This window comes from Melospiza melodia, chromosome 3, assembly GCF_035770615.1.
Source record: "Melospiza melodia melodia isolate bMelMel2 chromosome 3, bMelMel2.pri, whole genome shotgun sequence".
NCBI lineage: Eukaryota > Metazoa > Chordata > Aves > Passeriformes > Passerellidae > Melospiza > Melospiza melodia.
This window is the reverse complement of record NC_086196.1, coordinates 68260594-68280893: the sequence shown is the minus strand read 5'-3', so window position 1 is coordinate 68280893 and position 20300 is coordinate 68260594. Positions and strand designations below refer to the sequence as shown.

The 20300-nt window shown below is 35.9% G+C and overlaps 1 protein-coding gene across 5 annotated transcripts in view; it reads right to left on the bottom strand.

The window, feature by feature from the left end:
* Positions 1–20300, bottom strand: part of SYT14 (synaptotagmin 14) — an 88626-nt gene that overhangs the window by 15157 nt on the left and 53169 nt on the right. For all 5 annotated transcript variants that reach the window (XM_063152130.1, XM_063152131.1, XM_063152132.1 and 2 more), the window contains 2 exons: positions 15179–15447; positions 12831–13280 (listed from right to left, as the gene is read on the bottom strand). In XM_063152130.1, the coding sequence (XP_063008200.1) occupies positions 12831–13280; positions 15179–15447 (719 nt within the window). The remainder of the gene's footprint in view (positions 1–12830; positions 13281–15178; positions 15448–20300) is intronic.

Genomic DNA, 20300 nt, shown 5'->3' with positions numbered 1-20300 from the left:
GCACAAATCATCATCAAGATAAATGTTAACTTTGTAAGTTACTTTATAAGTAACTTCAGCTGACATACAAATCCCACATGCACTACAGAATCTCAAATTATAGAAGACATGGTACCTACAATAATATCCCTTTTACTGACAGTTTAACTGGTTCTTTTCAAGAGAACATTTTCCAAAAGTCTAGCAGAAGTTTCAAGCAGCAATCCAGTTCCTCATTAATAAACATTAACTGTTGTTAGCAAATGCATTCTTACTAATGAAGAAGGACCTCAACAAATTTCTTTGACTTCCCTCTCCCAAGCTGCAGATTCAGAATTTTAAGTCTTTGGTTATTTCTCCAAAAGCTCTTTATTCAGTGGCAAGAATAAATTTCAAACTGCTGGCAAACTGTTAATTGCTGAAAATTAATTACAAGTATACATTCATTCTCTGATTCTTGTCATTCATAGAACAGGAAACTTTTGATTCCTAACTTCAACAGAAGGAACAAAATAGAAAGTTTAAAAGAAAGATGACTTGATTCAGCAGTCACACTTGAAAGCCTCAGCCTATCACAACTGTAGCTATTACTTAAGTTTTCTAGTCTTTTAAAATTGTAACACATTATCCCCATGGTGCTTATTCACCTTATCATTTTTTGAGTCAGGAATTTTAGCACAGTCCACCTGACACTGTTCAAAGCTTAGATCTCAAATTTGATTGAGATCATGCTGCAAGCCCACAAAAAAAAGAGATTTAACACAAAGAAGGCAGCTGGGTAACATTGTCCCCAAGTCCTCCAAGGGCTTTGACATGCTGAGAGAAGGTGATGATAATGCCTTTTCCTAACTGGGATTTATTTGTACAGTTTACTGATGACCTAAGAGGGACTTAGAAACCAGTTTATGACAGAGTCAAACTCACTACAATGGGTATCAGAGTCAGGTTTAGCCTGTTAGAAACAGTGAATAATAAATGAGTGACTACTGAGTGGAAATGAGTCCTGAAGTACCAGGAAAGAGAAGACAAGAAGCTTCTGTGGTAAAATAGAGAAGGAGGAAAACAACTGGAAAATTCAATGTGTGGTGTTCCAAAGCTACATAAGCATGGGCTACAAATATCTTTCCTTTACAGCAGAATCCCGAGTAGACAGGAGAAGGACAAGACTGCCTTTTTCAAGGCCAAGTAAAAGGATCTCACCAGCTGAAAAGTGGGGTGAGAAGACCAAGGTGATGCTTCAGAACTCTAAGTGGATGGAAATGCAACTAAACGACTGTACCTTAGAAGTGTTGCACAGAAAGAACTGGTAGATGTAAGCTTCATGAAAATCTGGAGAGCATTTAAATTAAATATTCTACTACAATATTTTCTAAACCAAAATATTTTTACAGGTTTGAGAAAAACAAATGAATGGTGTTTAATCCTTATTTTATAATAAACTTACAGATCTCCTTCCTACAAAACTGTGGGGACATGGACAAGACATTAAAATAAAGCAATCAAATTCACAAAATTAAAAATCTAAACAGCATTTTGTTTTCCCTTTCACTCTAAAAGAACCTCGATTTCAATTCATTTTGTTTCATGCTGACCCAAATGAATTTAAAAAATACTCTGCTTCTTAGTTATAAACTGGAAAATCTTATTACAAGAGAAAGTGAAATGTTAAGAAGGAAAATGAAGCAGATTAGAAGACAGAGTGATGTTACTGGGTAAAAAAAGATTAAACAACATTAACCAAATTATACTTTCTGTGGCTATAACAAGGAAGAAAACAGAGGACTTAGGGACAAGTGTGTAAAAGACCTGAGGAAAAGGGGAGAGCAAGATCACATTTTGTCAATTTTCTTTTAAAAGAAAACAAAAATTTTATGAGGAAGAGAAGAAATCACAATCAGGAATCGTAAGAGACAGTTGATATCAACTGGGCTCAGATCAACAACTAAAGAAAGACTTTCCCTTGCAGGGCAAAGTTAAAAGTAGAGATACTGAGTACTATTAGATGTCTTTTCAAAAGCATTTTCTCCAGCACATTGTTCATATTGTGGAAATCCAGACATTGTTTTAGGAAGATATTCCATGATAATGACATCTGTGGGTAAGTAACCTGGCTTTGTGCTAAGTCAGATGCTGCACTAAAAGTGGAAATAAAGCTTTAATAAAGTTTCTGTTTAGAGGGTTTTTTTCTGTTTACACAAGTTGGAATTCTGGAAAAGCACTAACAAACTCATCAAGAAAAGAGCAAGACAAGAAGTTACACTTTTACCTGCTCAAAATATAACCGTCAAAGCCAAGTGCCAAATTGTAAAATATTAACATTGAAATTGCTCATTGGTGCAACATGAATATAGATGGAGCTCCAATGACATTACAGTGCAACCAGATGCTTTTCACCTCCATGCAGGTCGGCATTTGTTGCAGACATTTCTCCACAGAAATCCTTTCTTTCGGATTTTTGCGTCTTCTGGAGGCCAGAGGCTTCAGAAGACAAGGCAAACAATTATTATCAGCTGCTGGGGAATGCAACAGGGACACCTTGATTGGCTCATTTCCTATGTTTATAATTAAGAGCCAATCACCAGTGCAAGCCAGGGGACTGAGTCCTTGGCCACAACTTTGTTTTAGATTCTTTTCTATCTATTCTTAGCCTAGCCTAGCTGCTCTGCAAACCTCTCTCTATATTCTATTAGTATAGTAATAATGTATTATATATAATATCTTAATAAATCAAGCCTTCTGATTCAAGAAACAAGATTCACCGTCTCTCTATCACCACCAGCGCCCACTCAGGCGCGGTAATAGGCATTCAATCTGTCTGTAAAGCTATCCATAGCCCACTTTGCTACTGCTGCTTCCCTGTGGGAAACTTAAGATTCAGACCAAAAGTTACTATTTGATGAAATCATGTGTTGATAAGTTTATTTTCATAAAGCTTCCCTCTCATCCTCTATAAACACTGTGTGTAATTTAACAAGCAAGGAAAAGAAGGACTAAGGTTCCAAGGTCAGTGAAGCACCAGAAGAGCTAAGTGAGAACTGTCACAAAACCTTCTATGTGCATTTTTAAGAAATTAGATGAACAGTCAAAGTGTTACTGATCTGCCCACAGTGCAAGAAACAGTCTCTTGAGGCTGTCTCCAGGAAATTAACACTAAATCCTGACCCTTTTTTGTGAATTTGACCATAAATACATTATTAACAGTAAGCACTGCAAAAAAAAATCGTGAAGTCTATTCCAAATATTTGGTTCATGCAGTATATTAAAAGTGTTCAGCCTTTGAATTGTCTAACACAAAGCTGTGTGCAAAGGACCAAAACCTTTCCCATATACACCACAGAATAATACTTTGTAAAAAAGTTAGTCTGATTTTATTTGATCAACACTTACAAGAATCGCTGCTTTCTACTGGATTGTAAAAGTAGTATGTGTCATATTCTACAAAAAACTTAATTACTAATTCCTCAAGCTATTGTCCTTGATGACTTCTTTGCATATATTATCTGGGGAAGAGACATTATTTCTTAATAAATATATAACAAAAAACATTCCTGTTAAGCAGCCTTTGTATGGACTATGTTCACATGGTACAAAAGTTGGCAATCACAAAAAGAACACTCTTTTTTCGCCCTCATACCACATGAGGGGACATGGACACATAGAATGCACGATGTCAGACTTCAGACCCTGAGAAGCATTTTTAATAGTGCTTTTCTCTCCCCTCAAACAACATAGAGAATCCTCTATTTGCATCCATGGTAATGTATGTAAAACATATTTATTTGTCTTCCTTCCCCACAATTCCATGGAAACACAGTATTTGTTACTTACATATTAATTTCCTACTGTTATTTTTCTATACCCTGAAGTTCTGCTTATAAATTCTGCTCTTAAGCCAACTGGAGTTAATGACAGGGAATAATGTGGTCATGCTCTCAAGGCAGGTAAAAGTTCATTTTCCTCAATGCACAGGTTACAATGTAATCTCTGTGGGCTTATGAAACAAGAGCATCTGACTCTTTTGGCTTTTCAAAATATACACAGAAGAGATGAAACCTTGCTGACAATCCTTCAGCAACAAAAATCTGATTCACAGCATGTTACTTGTCTAAATGTCTCTCTCCAATTTTAAATGTTAATGTTATACCACTAATCTCTTAAAAAACTTTTTTGCACATTACTTTTTCTACTTCTAGGTCAATACAACTGAGAGGTTAGGGAAGACAATGTGAATTCTAGCAGGCAAAGGGGGGGCCTCAATCCAGGTCTCCAGCACTTTTTAGATGACAGCATTCATCTCTCTCAATCCCCACGCTAGGGCTGAACCCTGAGGCTCCCGTTCCCTTCTGAGCTTGCTGAGGTGAGGAGAGCACCCAAGCCCCACAGGGGCTCCAGACCAGCTCCCAAGAGGAGAAAACCAAACCTGGGGGCTCCACATCCTTCACTAGTGGCTTCAGCACCACAGACTTCACACATTCCAAACCTAAAATGCTGTTGAAAAAATTTTGAGATCATTCCTGGGAAAGAGAACTTAAACCACCTGATGAACTCAGCCCTGAAAATGGAGGGATGCAAAATAATTAGGAATCTCAAAGTTTACAGCCAGATGTCCTGTACTGTAAAATTAGGACAACACACAGTTATCAGTATTTTGCTTTAAATTTATAACCTGAACTTACAAACATTGAAACATATAGTTTTAAGCATCTCACAAAGATTCAAGTTTAGGAAAGTATCATTATCTATGACAGGTAATTATTTGGGTTTTTGCTTAATAGCTTCCTTGAAGCATGTTCCAATTAAGTATAATGTGCATTTTTATTCATGTACTTAACACTTTACAGCATTACTAAGTCAACTTAAATCACAAACATGAAACTAAATAGTCTAATAATCTTTCCATTATGCAACTTGATCTCAGGGAAAAAAACTCATTTATTTTGGGTAAAGTGGCATGCTTTAAATATTACCAGGACTTCCTAGTTAAAAATTCCAATTTTAGCAAATAAATCCACTCAACATCAGTGGTATTCACATCAAATATGGATTGTTTTGATTATTAAATACTGTTAATGTAGTTGAAAATCAGGTTATCTGAAATAATAATATTCCCCTTTCTCATCAAAAGCTTCTGCTCTACCCCATTTTTTACTCCCAAGAGAGAAAAACTTCTGGATGCAGAATTCTAAAACCCACATCATTTTCACACAGATTGAACACTGAAAAACTGAGATAAAATTAAAATTCTTTGATTCTCTACATTCAAAGTTCTAAAACCTTAAAAATTCTATACAAAGCTTTAATTTACCATAGACACCACAACACACTTCCTAAGATACATTATGATAATACAGAAATTTTAATTTCAAAATAATTTAAAATAATCAGTAAAAAAAATTAAAATCTAGTAAGAATACTATACTGATTTAAAAAAGGCTTGGTTTCAAATTTAAGATACTATAATTTAGCAGTAATATTAAAATAAAAAAAATTAGATATACATATTCTTAATAATGACAAATCAACACTCAACTTTTCTGAAAGATTCTGAACAGGTTTGAGAGATTTCTGTGTTGTTTTTCCTCTCTCATGAGAATTTGCTCTTAGTACTTTGTACCTAAATTTTTTTTTAAATTAGCAGCTCTGCAGAACAAAACATTAATTTTCCTACTGAAAGAGAAACATTTTAAGTTTTCTGTAACTTCTGTAAGTCTGTACTGAAATAACACCCTTGGCAGATGACAAAAGGTCACCTGGTTGTTCCACAGACATAATGGACTTGAAATTTGCAGAGCAAACCCAAGCAGCAGTTGGAGAAGGCAGTTGGAAACGAACCTACAATGGAATTTACAGCATTTGCAAAAGTACTGTTTTTACACTGCAGAAGTCTAGCAGCTTTTTATACGGCCATGGGAGGTAAAAGAGGCAAGAGGCCTTTTATTATCCAATTCTGTTTTCTGTGATAAGACAGGTACATAAAGAAGCATTCAAGCAGTAAAAGCTGTTAGGTATTCGTGTTAGCAATTTAGGTAAGAACATTTGACACAAAATGCAGACATTTTACCTGCATTCCTGATGAAGCTACACTAACAGCTCCCACCCAGATCCACTCACACATCCCCCCCTCTTTACTCCCAGTCAAATATGTAAGAGCAAGGAGATGTTACTGTAGGATAGCTTGCAACACCACAGACTTCTTTAAATGACAATGCTCTGTCCAGCTGGATTGAGTCTATGCTCATTGGGGAGATCAATAGCAAATAATTTCATTTTTCTCTTGATTACACCCTTTCAGTCTGGGAAAAGAGAACGATTCAGCAATCAAACAGTAAGTACAATTTATGAGTAGTCAATCTATGGATTAGTATTTGATTGCATAAACATATATGCAATTATTTTTCACAATGAACAAACCCATATCATTAACTGTACATTTAGAATGTATTTGTCAGGTAAACTCTTTGTGATTAACAATTGCTAGTGGTGCCCTTTTGATTTGCTGAGGTCGCGTTTAATCTCATGATCAGAGGACCACCAGGTGTTTCCAGTCAGAAGGGATCTGCTTCAGTTCTTAGAGCTATCCTACACAAAAAAAAAGAAAGGGAAAAGATAAACTGGATTCTCCTGGGGCCAGCTGACAGCTGATTAAGCCCAACAGAAAGACAGGAGTTGTGAAAGATTCAGCTGAAGGTCAAATGATATAAAGGGCAAACCTGACAAGAGGCTGAAACACTTCGACTAAAAGGATCCCTTGCTAGGGGCACCCTGTGAACAGAAATGCTTATCTGATACCAAATACAGGCTGCTTGAATATACAAAAGAAGTGATTACCTGAAGATCCTCAAGTCTGAAATGAATAATGATAATGAAGAAGATTTATGTTATACTGTAAAGCCCACCAGAGTAATACGAAGAATCATCCAGCAAATAAATCAAAAACTAATTCAAAATTTCCACAACCACATGCAAACTGAATTTGCAGACTAGGTGACTTCATCTGTTCTTGCAAAATCTCTGATTAGGACTTCCCTCAATGGAAATAAATTGAAGGAAAATGGTGCACATGCATTTGCTGAAGGGTGCTCAAAATGGCCAACAGAACCAATTCTGTGTTTTGATCCTTCCAAGTTTTCTTGAAAGACACTAACAAATGTGAGAAGATATTTGTGTGTACATATATATGCAAACAAGAAGAGTCAAAATTATAGGAAAACAAAATATTTGGGAAATTCAGCATCTCTAAAGGGAACCAGAAATTTCACTTGGGTTGGCAAGTTAAAAAATGAACCTCCACTGAAAGAATTGCTTGAGAAAGGTTAAGCAGCAGCTCATAGTCTTCAAAAGTGAAAATGTCATACAAGGGACAACCCTGACAATCTTTACTTTTACGTTCTAAACTTTCACTTCTGGGAAATGTACAGTATGATTATTTTCCTTACTGCTCTTAGAAATCACAGTCCAGGTTGGGAGACCATACTTTTACAACAGAGAATTAAATAATCTCACAGTTACCTCACTTTTTCAGCTTTATGTATTGATAAGGTTTCTCTATTTTATTTTTTTAAAGATGATCAAAACGAGACATAGAATCCTGGACAATATGTTTGCCACTGATGGACTGGCATTTCTGATTAACTCACAATAATCCTCTTGAGCAATACTCTTAATCTAGAACAGTCATTCACAGCCTGTCATTTGACTGGAGGCACTTTAGAGGCTGAAAAGCATCATCGTACGTTCAGAATAGTAACACCACACCTGAAATATAGCTTCCATAATTTGCAAATATCAAAAACTACAGGGACCAAACTGAGTAAGTAACTTCTTTGAAGCAACTCATTAATTGAAGGCAAAGCATGCCTGTTTTTAAATTGTTATTTTACTCTGTGTGACCAAGTGATGATTTTGACGTCTAGAGGAAATTCTTTACATTGCTGACTTCCAAAAATTCTGTCAGTATCCTGCATTCAGGGTTATGGCAATAGACCTGGCTACCCATGGAGGAACTTGCTTCCCATCTGTATCAGCAAGGGAGATGAAAGTCAATGTTTGTTACCCCCAGCCACAACACCATGAAGACAATGACTGCTGCTTGCTGGTGCTGCCATGTAACATTACACGAGCAGCCAAACACAGGGAAAATGCTTTGTTTGCCAAGTACTGCCAAGTTCTCCTGCAGCCTCACTAACATAATCACCATCCTCCAATCACCTTGTAACTTTCTCAAACTTACAGCAAGAGTCATCTTCCATATTGCATCAAAGGAACAATTCTGATTTTCTGCGTATTACTACCACTAACTCAGATGAATTGAGTAAGTTATTCCTGAGATAAAATGTGCTCAGGGTTGAAATATAATTGCCCCTCACTTTGATGGATATAATTTATACAAGCTGACCAAGAGCATTTATATATTATCACGAGGAAGTCTTCATTTTAGGTAGAATTCCAGTTAAAATCCTAAGAACAAAGTATTTTGTCTTTTTGTTTCTTCCCTAGACAAGTGTTAGTAATTTTTCTTTTTAGCAGCCTAAAGTATTATACTGGTATCTAATAAAGCTCTGTTTATACATATGAATTTTAGTATTTAGCCTTCCAAATACAATCCTGGATACATCATGCTGTAAGAACACAGTAGTAAGGTGACTAGTAGTGACTCTTCTACTTTGTTTGCACAAAACCTGACAGCTTGACTCTAAAATGGACAAGAAGACCCAAAAAGGAAATGCCACTCTGAAAGCCTTTATTTATGCAAAGTTTATGAACTGATAAACACACAAGGAATACTCAAGACATGCCACACCTAAAGACCAACATGAAATCAAAGGCCTTTATTTCATGTTGGCCTTTAGGTGTGGCGTGTCAGTGCACACTAAATGATTAACCACTCTCCTCATAGTGGAGTGCATGTGTGTGCAAGAGTGAGCATTTTTATACACTGCATACATAATTGCCATCACTAATTAAAATAATTATGCAGACACTCTGGATCTTTATAGTAAAGATGTACAAAATAATATTTTAAACACTTATGTCTGCCTTCACCATTGTTCTTTCTTATGGGGATCACACTGGGAGTTCAAGATGTTAGAAATTGAGAATGCTACAGAAAGAAAGAAAAATAAATTTAATTCTTCCCAGCAAACACCTTGTAATTTGATGATACATAATGAATGATTACTAGATTTTCTTAGCAGCAAGAGGTATGTTTCGGTCACCCAAACAGTACTTCCCAAATCAATCACAAAATAAAAACCAGGACTGATTGATTGTTGTTACTCTACACCAAAAAGCAACCTATGGGATGGTGAAGTGGATTACCATGTTACTTTGATCTTTTCCAAACAGATTTCACTCAATAAACTGCTTATATGTTTTTATAATCACATCGTACTAGAGGCTGTTTTTCACTGTCAGGAAAATTTCTCTGGGTGAGAACGAAGAGTAACTAAAAACAGGTCCACAGGGATTTCCTGAAGAGGAATAAACAGCTTTTCTGAACTCCAAGATGGGTGAAGAAAAATTTGTCTTCTGCTGTACTAAAGGGAAAATTTCTCTGAAAGCATTGACAAATATCTTCCTACACAAACTATACTCTGACAAAACCATAATTTTGTCACCGCTGAATTACACCCCTGAATATTAAACATTTGATGCAATGGACCATTTCTATTAAATCTGAAAGGGACACAGTCTCAGATAACGGTGACAAGTGCATTCTGCCCAACTCATTGGTTTCACTGCTTCCTCCTCATTTGCCCTGAACTTGGGAGAAAATGTGTGATAAATAAGGAGGCTGATGAGGATTTCCCTGTTACGTGGGAGAACTGCAGCAGCACAGGGCTGTTAAAGACAAATGGCAACGGGACTGGGGATAGTAGCTGCTAATGCAAGGCATTATACACAATGTGGGAAGGAGAGAAACGGGGTGAAATCTTGAGTGAAAATGATATTTTTGAATATATTTGTAAATTTGAAGCCATGAAACCTATTTAAGGAACATACTAGTATCATGTCTTCACCATGACATTCATTTGTTAACACTTTAACAATAACCAGAGACTTGCAGGCCCCACTCATGTCAAACTGTCACTATGTTTGAAAGGCACTGGACTTGCTGATCTACTTTTAGCCAGATTCCTTATGCACAGCTTTAAGGTATCACTGAAAAAATACTGAACTTCACAGGATACAAACTGTTCTTATACAATCAGAAGGCATATGATTAGCTAATAAAATACATTAATAAAATATCAGGCACAGTCAGAAGGAAATAAAATACATTTCTGCAGAAGAGATTAACATAGATATTCCAATGGATCAGGAAGTTTCAGTGACAGAAGGTATATTTAATATATAAAATCCATATAATGAGAAGCAGTTGAAAAAATAGGACACCTGTCATGTGTCCAAGAAATATCTTCATAAAAAAAGCTGTCACATATAAACACTTCTCAGCAACAAAACCCTCTGCAACTGAACAAGGCAAATTTAATTCTGAATGTAGAATGTGCCTCAGCATGGATCTTATAATTACTAATATCCTTGAGCAACTGGATATCTCCAAATTCAAATAGCACTTACCTTTTCCTGTTAAATAACTCCTTCCTGACATTTATGATTAATTGTACATAAAGGCTGTTGGTTTATCCTAGCAAAAGGACAGTTAAAAAGGAATACAATCAATGTGTATAAATATACCCAGAGGCAAACACCTGAGAAGGATAGGAACCAATTAAGCTCAAGGCCAATGCTGGCAGAAGAACAAATGGTAATAACTTGGCCATGAAGAAATTCAGGTTGCAAACAAAACAACATCATGTTTTCAGATGAAAATTCACAATTTTGTGATCAAGATGACCTGGCTCTTTTCACTAACCAGGGCTTGAGCTCAAGAGCCCAAGGATGCCTCTTACTTCCAGTCATACATCCTAAAAACAAAATGAATTTTAACACTCTTGCAAAACAAATAGATGTTAAATCCTGCAATAAATCTGCTTACTGAAAAAATATTATAATGGCTATAAATTATAAGATAAAAATACCTATAAACTCAGAAGTTAATCAATTCCCAAAGGTGTAAAACCTGATTTGCGTAGTTCCAGAAGACTATGGCTCCTCATTCAAGCTGTCATGACTCTGAAGGATCCTTTCCAGCAACAGTTAGAGCTGCTTAAATCCTGTTACAACAACGAACTCTGAAAAATCCCTTCACTTTCTACCAATATTCCTTACTCTTGCTCCAGCCCCCAAACACTGAGGGGCAAAAAATGCTGACACACCAGGCCTTACCATACCAGAACATAAGGAATAAGCTATAATTTTTCATGCCTTATGGAACTTGTTTCTATTCTGCCTATCACAAAACCTCAAGAAAATAATACTGAAGAATAACCAGTGTGCATGTGGGATACACCAATCAATCACATGCACGGCCCATTCACTGCCCTTTTCCACTTATTTTAGTAAATTTTATACACAAACCTATGGAAAACATGCAAATTAAGCAAGCACCTTTAGAATATTCAGTGTTTTGGGGCATGGGGTGCTTTTTTACAAGCTGTGAAATTAGCAAACTTTTCTCTAAGAAAGTTTGTTCTAGAGAGGTGAACCACTTCATCCTTAGATTAGATTGATTTGTGCTTCTTAAGGAACCATGAAGAATCTGCTCTATTGTCAGTTGATCCTCCACCAGATCCATGATTTAACTTCAGCTTTTACTAATAAATATATTTTCAGTCATTAAATACAACAGCCTTTTATTTTGAGTCTTTGGCAATACTCATGTTCACCAGAAATGCCATTTCAATCAATCCCAACTTTTTTTTCAAAATGCAGAACAAATTAATTGCTTTGCTTCACCTAAAAAATATTTTTCTTTCTTTCCCTCTTTCCCCTCTTATTCTTTTATTGATTGTTAAAAAAACCCCAAACCACAAAATACATACAATGACCAAATATGAATCATCCTTGATAATCATAATTTTTTTCTGCCCAAAATATATCTGTAATATATCACACATGCAACTCTTAAGCAAGGAACACCAAAGCATTCCTCGTCCAGGATGCCCAGACCACAACATGACAAAATTCTTCTTCTGAACAAAAGCATAGTTAAATTCTTAAAAAAGAAGATGGTGATCACTGCCAATTTAGTGATCTTCTGTGTTTACTGATAATGATACCTATGTTCATCCTTAATTATTGTTGCTTTGCTTTATTAGAAATATTATTTGGGGGACAAATAATTTTGTTCATCAGACAGGTAGGGTTTGTTTTTTTTTTTTTCAGAAAAAATCCTTTTCTATTTCAACTACTTTTCACTTCAGACTGAACCAGAAATCAATTCTTTACAAGGTTCTAAAGTGAAGTTATTAAAAATTGCTTTATACACTCAAAATTCTTCTTTCCTATCTTTCTTTCTTTCAAGGAAAATACCTATTTTCAACCAAGACTTAATAGCAACAGATGGAGGACATTTGCTAGTATAGCTTCTTTTTTTCCACTCTGGTGTGTTTTTCTTCTTAAATTGAAGTGCTGCAAGTGATAAATATAATATTATTACATACATATACATATCTATATGCAAGGAAACATACATTCACCGCTATATCATTATTTATGTACTGGAAATTTCTAAGTAATTAAAAGGAAAAACAGGGCCAGCTTTTGCAGGTGGAAAGTGAATGTACTTACAGAAGCTCAAAGGAAATTTTCATTGTGCTAATGCAGCGCTATGATTGTTCAAAAAACTGAGTGGATGTGATGACTCTATAAATACACGCACTATTCTTATTCAGAATTCAGGACACTGTATCTCACTGCATTCTTATTCTGCCTCATTTAATACTTACAGGCATACTGTAAGAGGGTTCCAGTATCACTGGCACTGACATCTTCCCTTGAAGATTCAATTTTGTCAAGTAAAAAATCTTTTCCCCCACAATCCTCTCCTTTTTCATGCGCCGTACGCTGTACAGTCGAAAGCGAACCGCATAATTCCCAATCATCTCCGACTCGACGTGATTAAATTTGAATGTCTCTGTGAAGACAGGGCACGGTCCCCGCTGGATGCTGGTTTTTGCTCTCTGCTTCTTTATAGGGAGAAGAACTAGGTGTACTTGCCACGAGCTTCCACCTGTCCTGCTGTATGTTGGAATGTCTGTGACAGCTGTCACTGTCACCAAAAGCTTCTGTTCCTGTGAGTCATAGTCAAAAGTCACATCCAGTGTGCCATATTTAGCTACTGGCTCAGGATCAAAAGGTTTAGGAAGCTGTGAAGATGATCCTCGAGCTGACATATCCTGAAGAAGAAGAGAAGAAAAGCCATTTATTTATTTATTTATTGTATTCTATTATTAAATCTGGCATGGAAATTATGGTATACTCCAGACAATATGAAGCCACTATGATCTTTTTGTTCATTTCCTAAACAAGGTTATTAAGCACTGAAAGCCCAAGGAGGTGGCTGGCTGGCAGTCAAGATGAAATCAAGACTTACCTGGCCAATACCACCAAAAGCCAGGAGCCAATCAGTCTGAACTGATTGAGTTAAGCTGTAATGACCTCTCCTTCTGTGCCTCACATGTTAAAAAGTATATACATTGGTTCCAAGATAAAATCACCTTATTTCACCTACTTCACACATACATTTTAAAGTTCACCTATTACACTGCTTGAAGAGACAGCGAATGATTGAGAGCACAGTGAGATGCCAGCAAAGAACACAGGAATTACAAACCTTACACACACAGCTCCTGTTGCAGTCCGCAAGAGTTATATGAATATGCCAAAAATTATCATAGAAACATAAAATCACAGAAAATTTTGAGTTGGAAGGGACCTTAAGTATCTTTTAGTTCCAACCCCTCTGCTATGGCCAAGAATGTCACTCTCAAGGCTTCATTCATGTAATTTTACCAGAACTGTAGAAGATGTATCTGTTTTGAATTCATTTTCTGAGCTCTCTGTAAACCATGTTCAACCCCAAAATTGTATTTTAAACTTAAAATTCAGATGGTTTATTGTCACTTCAAATTTTGAATAAAATACTGATCCCCTATAAAATTACAACAGCCGGTTTGATAGGGATACTGAAACAGAAAATATTTAGAAGTACAGGTCAACCCACTGCTCATACAATAAATTATTCTGAGTATGTAAAACAATGGTATTTCAAGTGTGTCTTCACATTATCAAAGATAAGCTTGTTTACATGAACAAACAGATGCCAAGACAAAGCCTTCTGGGCTAAGAAATGTTCTTATTTTAACCTGGCTGCCAGATAGCTGTGGGAATACATTCCTGTAAAGGCTTCACTCCTGAAGCTTTGAGTGGCTATAAAAAAACACTGGCAGCATTCTCAGTTCTTACTGAATATGCTTACATTAACGTCTGGAGTGACACAAGATGGGAAGGGCTTGCAGCTGGGCCTTCCAGACCTTGCACCAACACCCCAGGTACACATCATCAACTACCAACAGGGCTGCTTAGACAGAAACATCAGGGCCGCGCTCTAACACGTACTCCAAAACTTCTGGTAGCAACAAAAGACAAATTTGTAGCAAAAGAGCTTCTTCTGCACATGGCATCACTAATTAGACTTCACCCATAGATGTCAGTGCAGTAACTGGTTGCTAAAGGCATTTCAATGAAATACACGTCAAAAAAGTTGATTTCTTCATATAAAAAATTACATATATATGATTACAATCTATAGCACAAAAATAGGAACATTAAGTGGCCCAAATCACAAGAACAGCATCAAAAAAAAACCTTTGCAATTTTTTTTTTTTTCATAAAACTTATTTTACATTATGGGGTGTTCAATTTGAAAAACTGCTGGGATTCATAAAATTAGAGGGTTTTTAGAAAAGTGGTTAAAAAGGGCATTAACAGAAGTTTATTTATGTTGTCTGAAAAACAACATGGAAGAATTTTGACTACAGTCTTTACAGTGTGATGAAATTTTCTGACTGGTTTAAAATGGTTTAAAAAATAATTCACTCTTACTGGGAGCTGGTTTGAAAGCTAAGATGCCACAAAGGTAACTACAGCAATCTGAAATCCGAGTGTCCTATTTTCCGACAAACTACTTTTTTTTTTTAAATTAAATGAGCAGGAGTATATTACTGCCTGTATAACTGTGCATTGATCTTTAGATTAAAGAAGTGTTTCACCACGCTCAGCTATTTCCATTTACCTCTGGACTAAGAACCGCTGTGCTGTCACTGGGAACATCCTCTTCGTACCCTTTGTTATGAAAGCTTTCTATTTCGTGTCCCGTGCTTCCCTCACTTGGGCACTTATATGAACACCTTGGGCTGTTGCTGCACTGGGAATATTCACATTTGCTGTCTCCAACTTCTGAAGGTGTACAGGAAAGATGAGGGGAGCCACTGTCATCCTGGTATGGAGGCGGCTGCAGTTCATCCAGCGGAGGTGTTCTTCTCATCCTCTGAATGCAGTTTGCTGAGAATAAGTGAAAATGCTTTGCTTACTTTCTGATTGTTCACTGTTCAAACAGTTCTGTGGAAAATGTAAATCTAAATGCCTGGACAGAGAATTTAAAAATCTATGTATGGCTTTTTTTTTTTAAACTTTACATTTCAAATCAGATGAAAAATACTACTGAAAAAAAAAATGTTCAAAACTGAAATGAATGATCTCTCAGATGAAAGAAATTTAGATAAAAGCAAAGTTTTAAGTGTATAGTCAGAATAGATTGTGCAAACCACATGGAAATAAATATAGCACGGATATGACATGACAAAAATTCAAGGCTTGAATTTCAGGGATGCTTACCTTGCAAAAACCTTTGGATATCTTAATTCAGATTCCGTGCAGATGGAATGTAGGCCAATTATGGAAACAAAATGCACTCCCTAAAGCCATGATATCAAGCTGATTACCTCCCATGCAGTTGCCCACCAGGGAGATACTAAATTAAACTCTGAAGACAAGTAAGGTACTAAAAAAGACAACCTTTCACACAAATGAACTCTGCTCACCAGTGAATTTAAAATGTGAAGCAGTGTCTCAGATTCCTTATTACTTGTTAAGGACAACTAAAGGGTACATATCCAGTGTCTGGAAGTTACACACTACCTCTAGTCACTAAAGACAGTGGAAAAAGGATCAAGAGCAATCTTGTGCTTGGGATGAATACTTGATGCTGACCATCTTTGCTTTTCACACTAGATAGATAGATAGATAGATAGATACAAATGTGGTTATACATCTCAGAAATTAAACCTGATGCATGGCTACAGACACTGAAAGTTAATTCAAAAAAATTACATTTCAATTTTTTATCTCATATTTTACTATGCAGCATTACACAGTTGAATAGAATAGGGAAAAGACAGAAAGGTGTGCAGCAGCTGAAATGAAAGGAATATCAAGGACAGGTAAAGAACTGTCTTAGATTTTGTTTACATTTTCTGTAGAGGTTTCTATGAAGATTTCAATGCCCCTGACATAAAGAATTACCTTATACATAAAAATTTCAAAGCAAAAATGCTTTCTGGTGTCAAACATACCATTTCACACACAGAAAAACCTACCAAACAAGCAAGTTAAAGAAAGTATTAACTGGGGAATGCAGGGCTCTTCTCTATTTCAACAGCTCCTAAAAGAACCATAGCAAAAAAGTAATTAAAACACTCCCACAAGATGAAACCACTGTCAGGAACCCTCTCATCTCTGATAAACCCATCAGAGCCAGCCTGCCATTCAGAATGATTCCAAAATACTGTTCCAGCACTCCTGCAAAAGGTTTTCTGCTGTTAGCGAGCCAGTGCTACTAGCTCTTGAAATTGCAGTCCCTCAGGGCTGGAAAACAAAACAGACAGCAGGGAATTCTATACTTGAATTGTAGTCATCTGTCTAGCAGAAAAACATGAAACCTCACCTATGAATATTAGGCAACTCATGCCCATGAAACTAGATAGACATAGAATCTAAACTGATATTTTAATCATAATAAAATAAAGATGTGCATCATTTGATTGCCTATACCATGAAAACTGGACTTCTTTGTCATAATCTATATCATTAAATATTCTAGAAAATTCAGAAAAATAGCATTTCTTCTCATTGTTGCCAAAAGGCAACAAACAGCATTAAATGAGACGGTAACAATCTGGCAGCCCTGAGTTTCTTTCTGTTCACTTGTCATCAAGTCTGATTTTTAACACACAGCTTTTCCATAATCGAATGAAATGAAAATGTGTCCAGGTAGTTATCAACACCATTATTGTCTGACATGAGTAAATAAATGACTGTGTGACTCACTTTTTTCACTTTGATGAACTCCATTATATGTCCCTATGGGAAAACTGTACAGGCTGTGTGACAGAAAAGGTGCTTTTAATGCAGGCATGGGAGAAGTGAAAACAAAATTCTTATTAACCAACTATGACTCAAAAATCTCAGAAAAAGCTAAAACACTGGGGCAGGTTTTAACTACATATTTTTCAAATTTCAGTTTAACAAAGTGAAATAGCATGTAAATTCTTAAACAAGTATCTGGGATCAAAAATCTAGAGACACCTCTGTCTAGATTATAAACTGGTTTTGAACAACAGCCTTCAGTAAAAAAAAAGATATGAAAGTTTTCAAATTAATTCTCAAGGTGAAACTGTCTCATTTTAATTTCCCCCTCCCCACAGTAAATGATGCAATAAAATGAAATTTTTTTGCTACGGTTCTTTGAAAACCATGAAGATTTGAATTCCATCGAGACATTCTAATGACTCATTATATCAAAGACAAGTGACATCACAGACAGTAGTGAATACAGCAATACTAAATATCTGATCCTGGGTATTTTCCTTAAAAATTACTTAGAAGTAGTGACAACCTGTCTAAAAAAATTTTGCATATGTATCAAAGTTTAAAGTACAAAACCACTGCTAGGGCTTGCTGGCTTATCGCGAATTGTATTGGAGAACATTTGGAGCTGAAAGGCAAGATGATCTGAAATTTGTGCATATTTACACGTGAAACCCCTGTGTGTTCTATACCTCATACCTTTTATTTAAGGTGCAAGTTTTGGACACAGCTATGTATACTTCTGTACTGTGACAAAGCCAAGGAATACCTCCCAAAGACCACTGAACGTGACTAATAACAGCTGCTAAAGAGTTACAAGCAAATGGGTACACTGAAAATCTAAAATTAATCATGGCATTGCTTCTATGCAATTTTCAAATCACATAGAAAATACCTTTTGGAAATTCACTTGTACATTAAATAATCATATTAAATAACCACATTGCCTTGGACTAGATAGGGTAAAAAACAAGCCAGCATATGTCCCAAAATTGGAAGTAAGATACAATCACGGAGAAATCAAATCAGGTTTAGTCTGAGCTTCCTACCAGCCAGAAAATGGCATAACAGAGAAAAGACAAATAGAAAGAAAGAAGAATAGAAAGACAGAACCTTACATTCAGTTCTCCACCCAAAGTATGTGAAAATACTTGGTATTCTCATGATATGAATGAAACTAAATTTGTTTAGTAATGAGTATTTGGTAAACTCTAAATTGAGAGTACAGTGTATTAGTGTCAATAGCAAGATTTGAATAAACACTTTTTAAAGGGGTAACTGCTTTAATAAAAATTTTCATCCTCCCTCAGTCAGCTGGGAAAATAGTCACTTCATGGTGATAGTAAGGACCTTGCTTAATAGTTGAAGAAACCAGAAATAAACAAAATACCTGACAAACCTGAGCAATTAGCATTTTGCTGGTAGACTCAGAGATTACAGCATGTAAACTGTCATCAGCACATTTAAGTCAGAAGTAAATAAATATCTTCTTTTTAGTATTGCTTGTTAAGCAGTGAAGGGTCATCTGTTTTCCTAAGGTCCTGTAGGACAGGTTGCAAGGGAAAGGGGCTGATACATACCTTGCCATCAACCTCAAAAGACTCACAAGTTAAATCTGACAGAGCAACCTAGGCCAAATTGAGCATTCCTGGAACATACAATTGGTAACTATGAGAAAATTCAGAAAATTTTCAGTCATTTTTCTGGGAGGGAATCAAAGTTTAAAGATGCAGAAGTTTATCATAAGAAATGCTTTAGGTTTTCAGTTACTACTTGAAATTGCTTCTTCCAAAGCTGCTCATTTCTCCTCTCTGTTCTGGTCTCTCATGGACCATGCCAGGCTGCACATCCCACTGTGCAGCTGGTGATGTCCTTTTCCCATGTTTACAGCATTAATACTTTCCTATTGTAATTATGTTTCCCAAAGGTTCACTGCAGCAGCACCAACCCAGTCCCCCTTAGCCCATATTTCCTGAGTAATTCCAAGAACACCCATCTCTTAACATGGAAAAAGAAACTACCCTTGTGCCTTTAATTCCCCTGTCTCATAAGCCATAATTAACTACACTTCTGCGGCTTCGAGTTCCTCATGTACAGTACTTCTTTAAAAATTCACATTGTTGTGGGAGGCAACAGTATCACAACACCCCTATTGGAATCTGGCTTCCAGTTCCTTTAAAATAAATAATCACTTCATAAATCAGTAATTTTTGCAAGTCATATTTTTTAATTGTCAGAATATCTTCATACTCCAATGGTACCTTTCCTTTCTCTAATATATCTCTGCTCATACTCTGCTACATAATTATTTATTTTTTAAATCAAACGTAAATTTCAAGTTTTCAAGCCTTCAAGGGGTTCTATGTAAATGCTAAGACAATTTAAATAAAACATAAAATGAAATACATGTTTAAAAATTAAACAAACCTTTCTTATTCTGAATGATTAAATACCCTTAGAGATTTCTGATAGGCAGCACAGACAGTCCAAATGGAATTTTCATGTTTGAACTTTTCTACCATCCAAAAATATTATGTTGACTGAATTACCCCACATTACAGGGAGTATAAATATAAACATTAAATATTGAATGAAACCTCAGGCCTCTCCTTCCTTTAAAATTAAAAGCTTACATGCATTTTTGTGAGGACAAAACCCAAATTATTTCACAGAATAACAAATTACCTTGGCATTATTCTATTTCTTTTCCAAAAGAGTTGTGGCATGAGTCATGCTTAATGAAAAAAGGGGAATATAGGATGGGTAGGAGGTTATTGTGGACAACAGAAAAAAAATTATTTCTTTTTGCATTTGCTTTTCTCTTGCATTTGCCACATTTTAGACTTCTATTCACAGCTGAACTATCTTCTACATTAGACAATTCACTGTAAACAAGAAAAAGTATAGTATCTGTGCGACTGGGTTTTTTTTCTCCATTAATAGATAACTCTGCTTCCTAAACTTTAAAAATTCCATACACTAAGAACTTA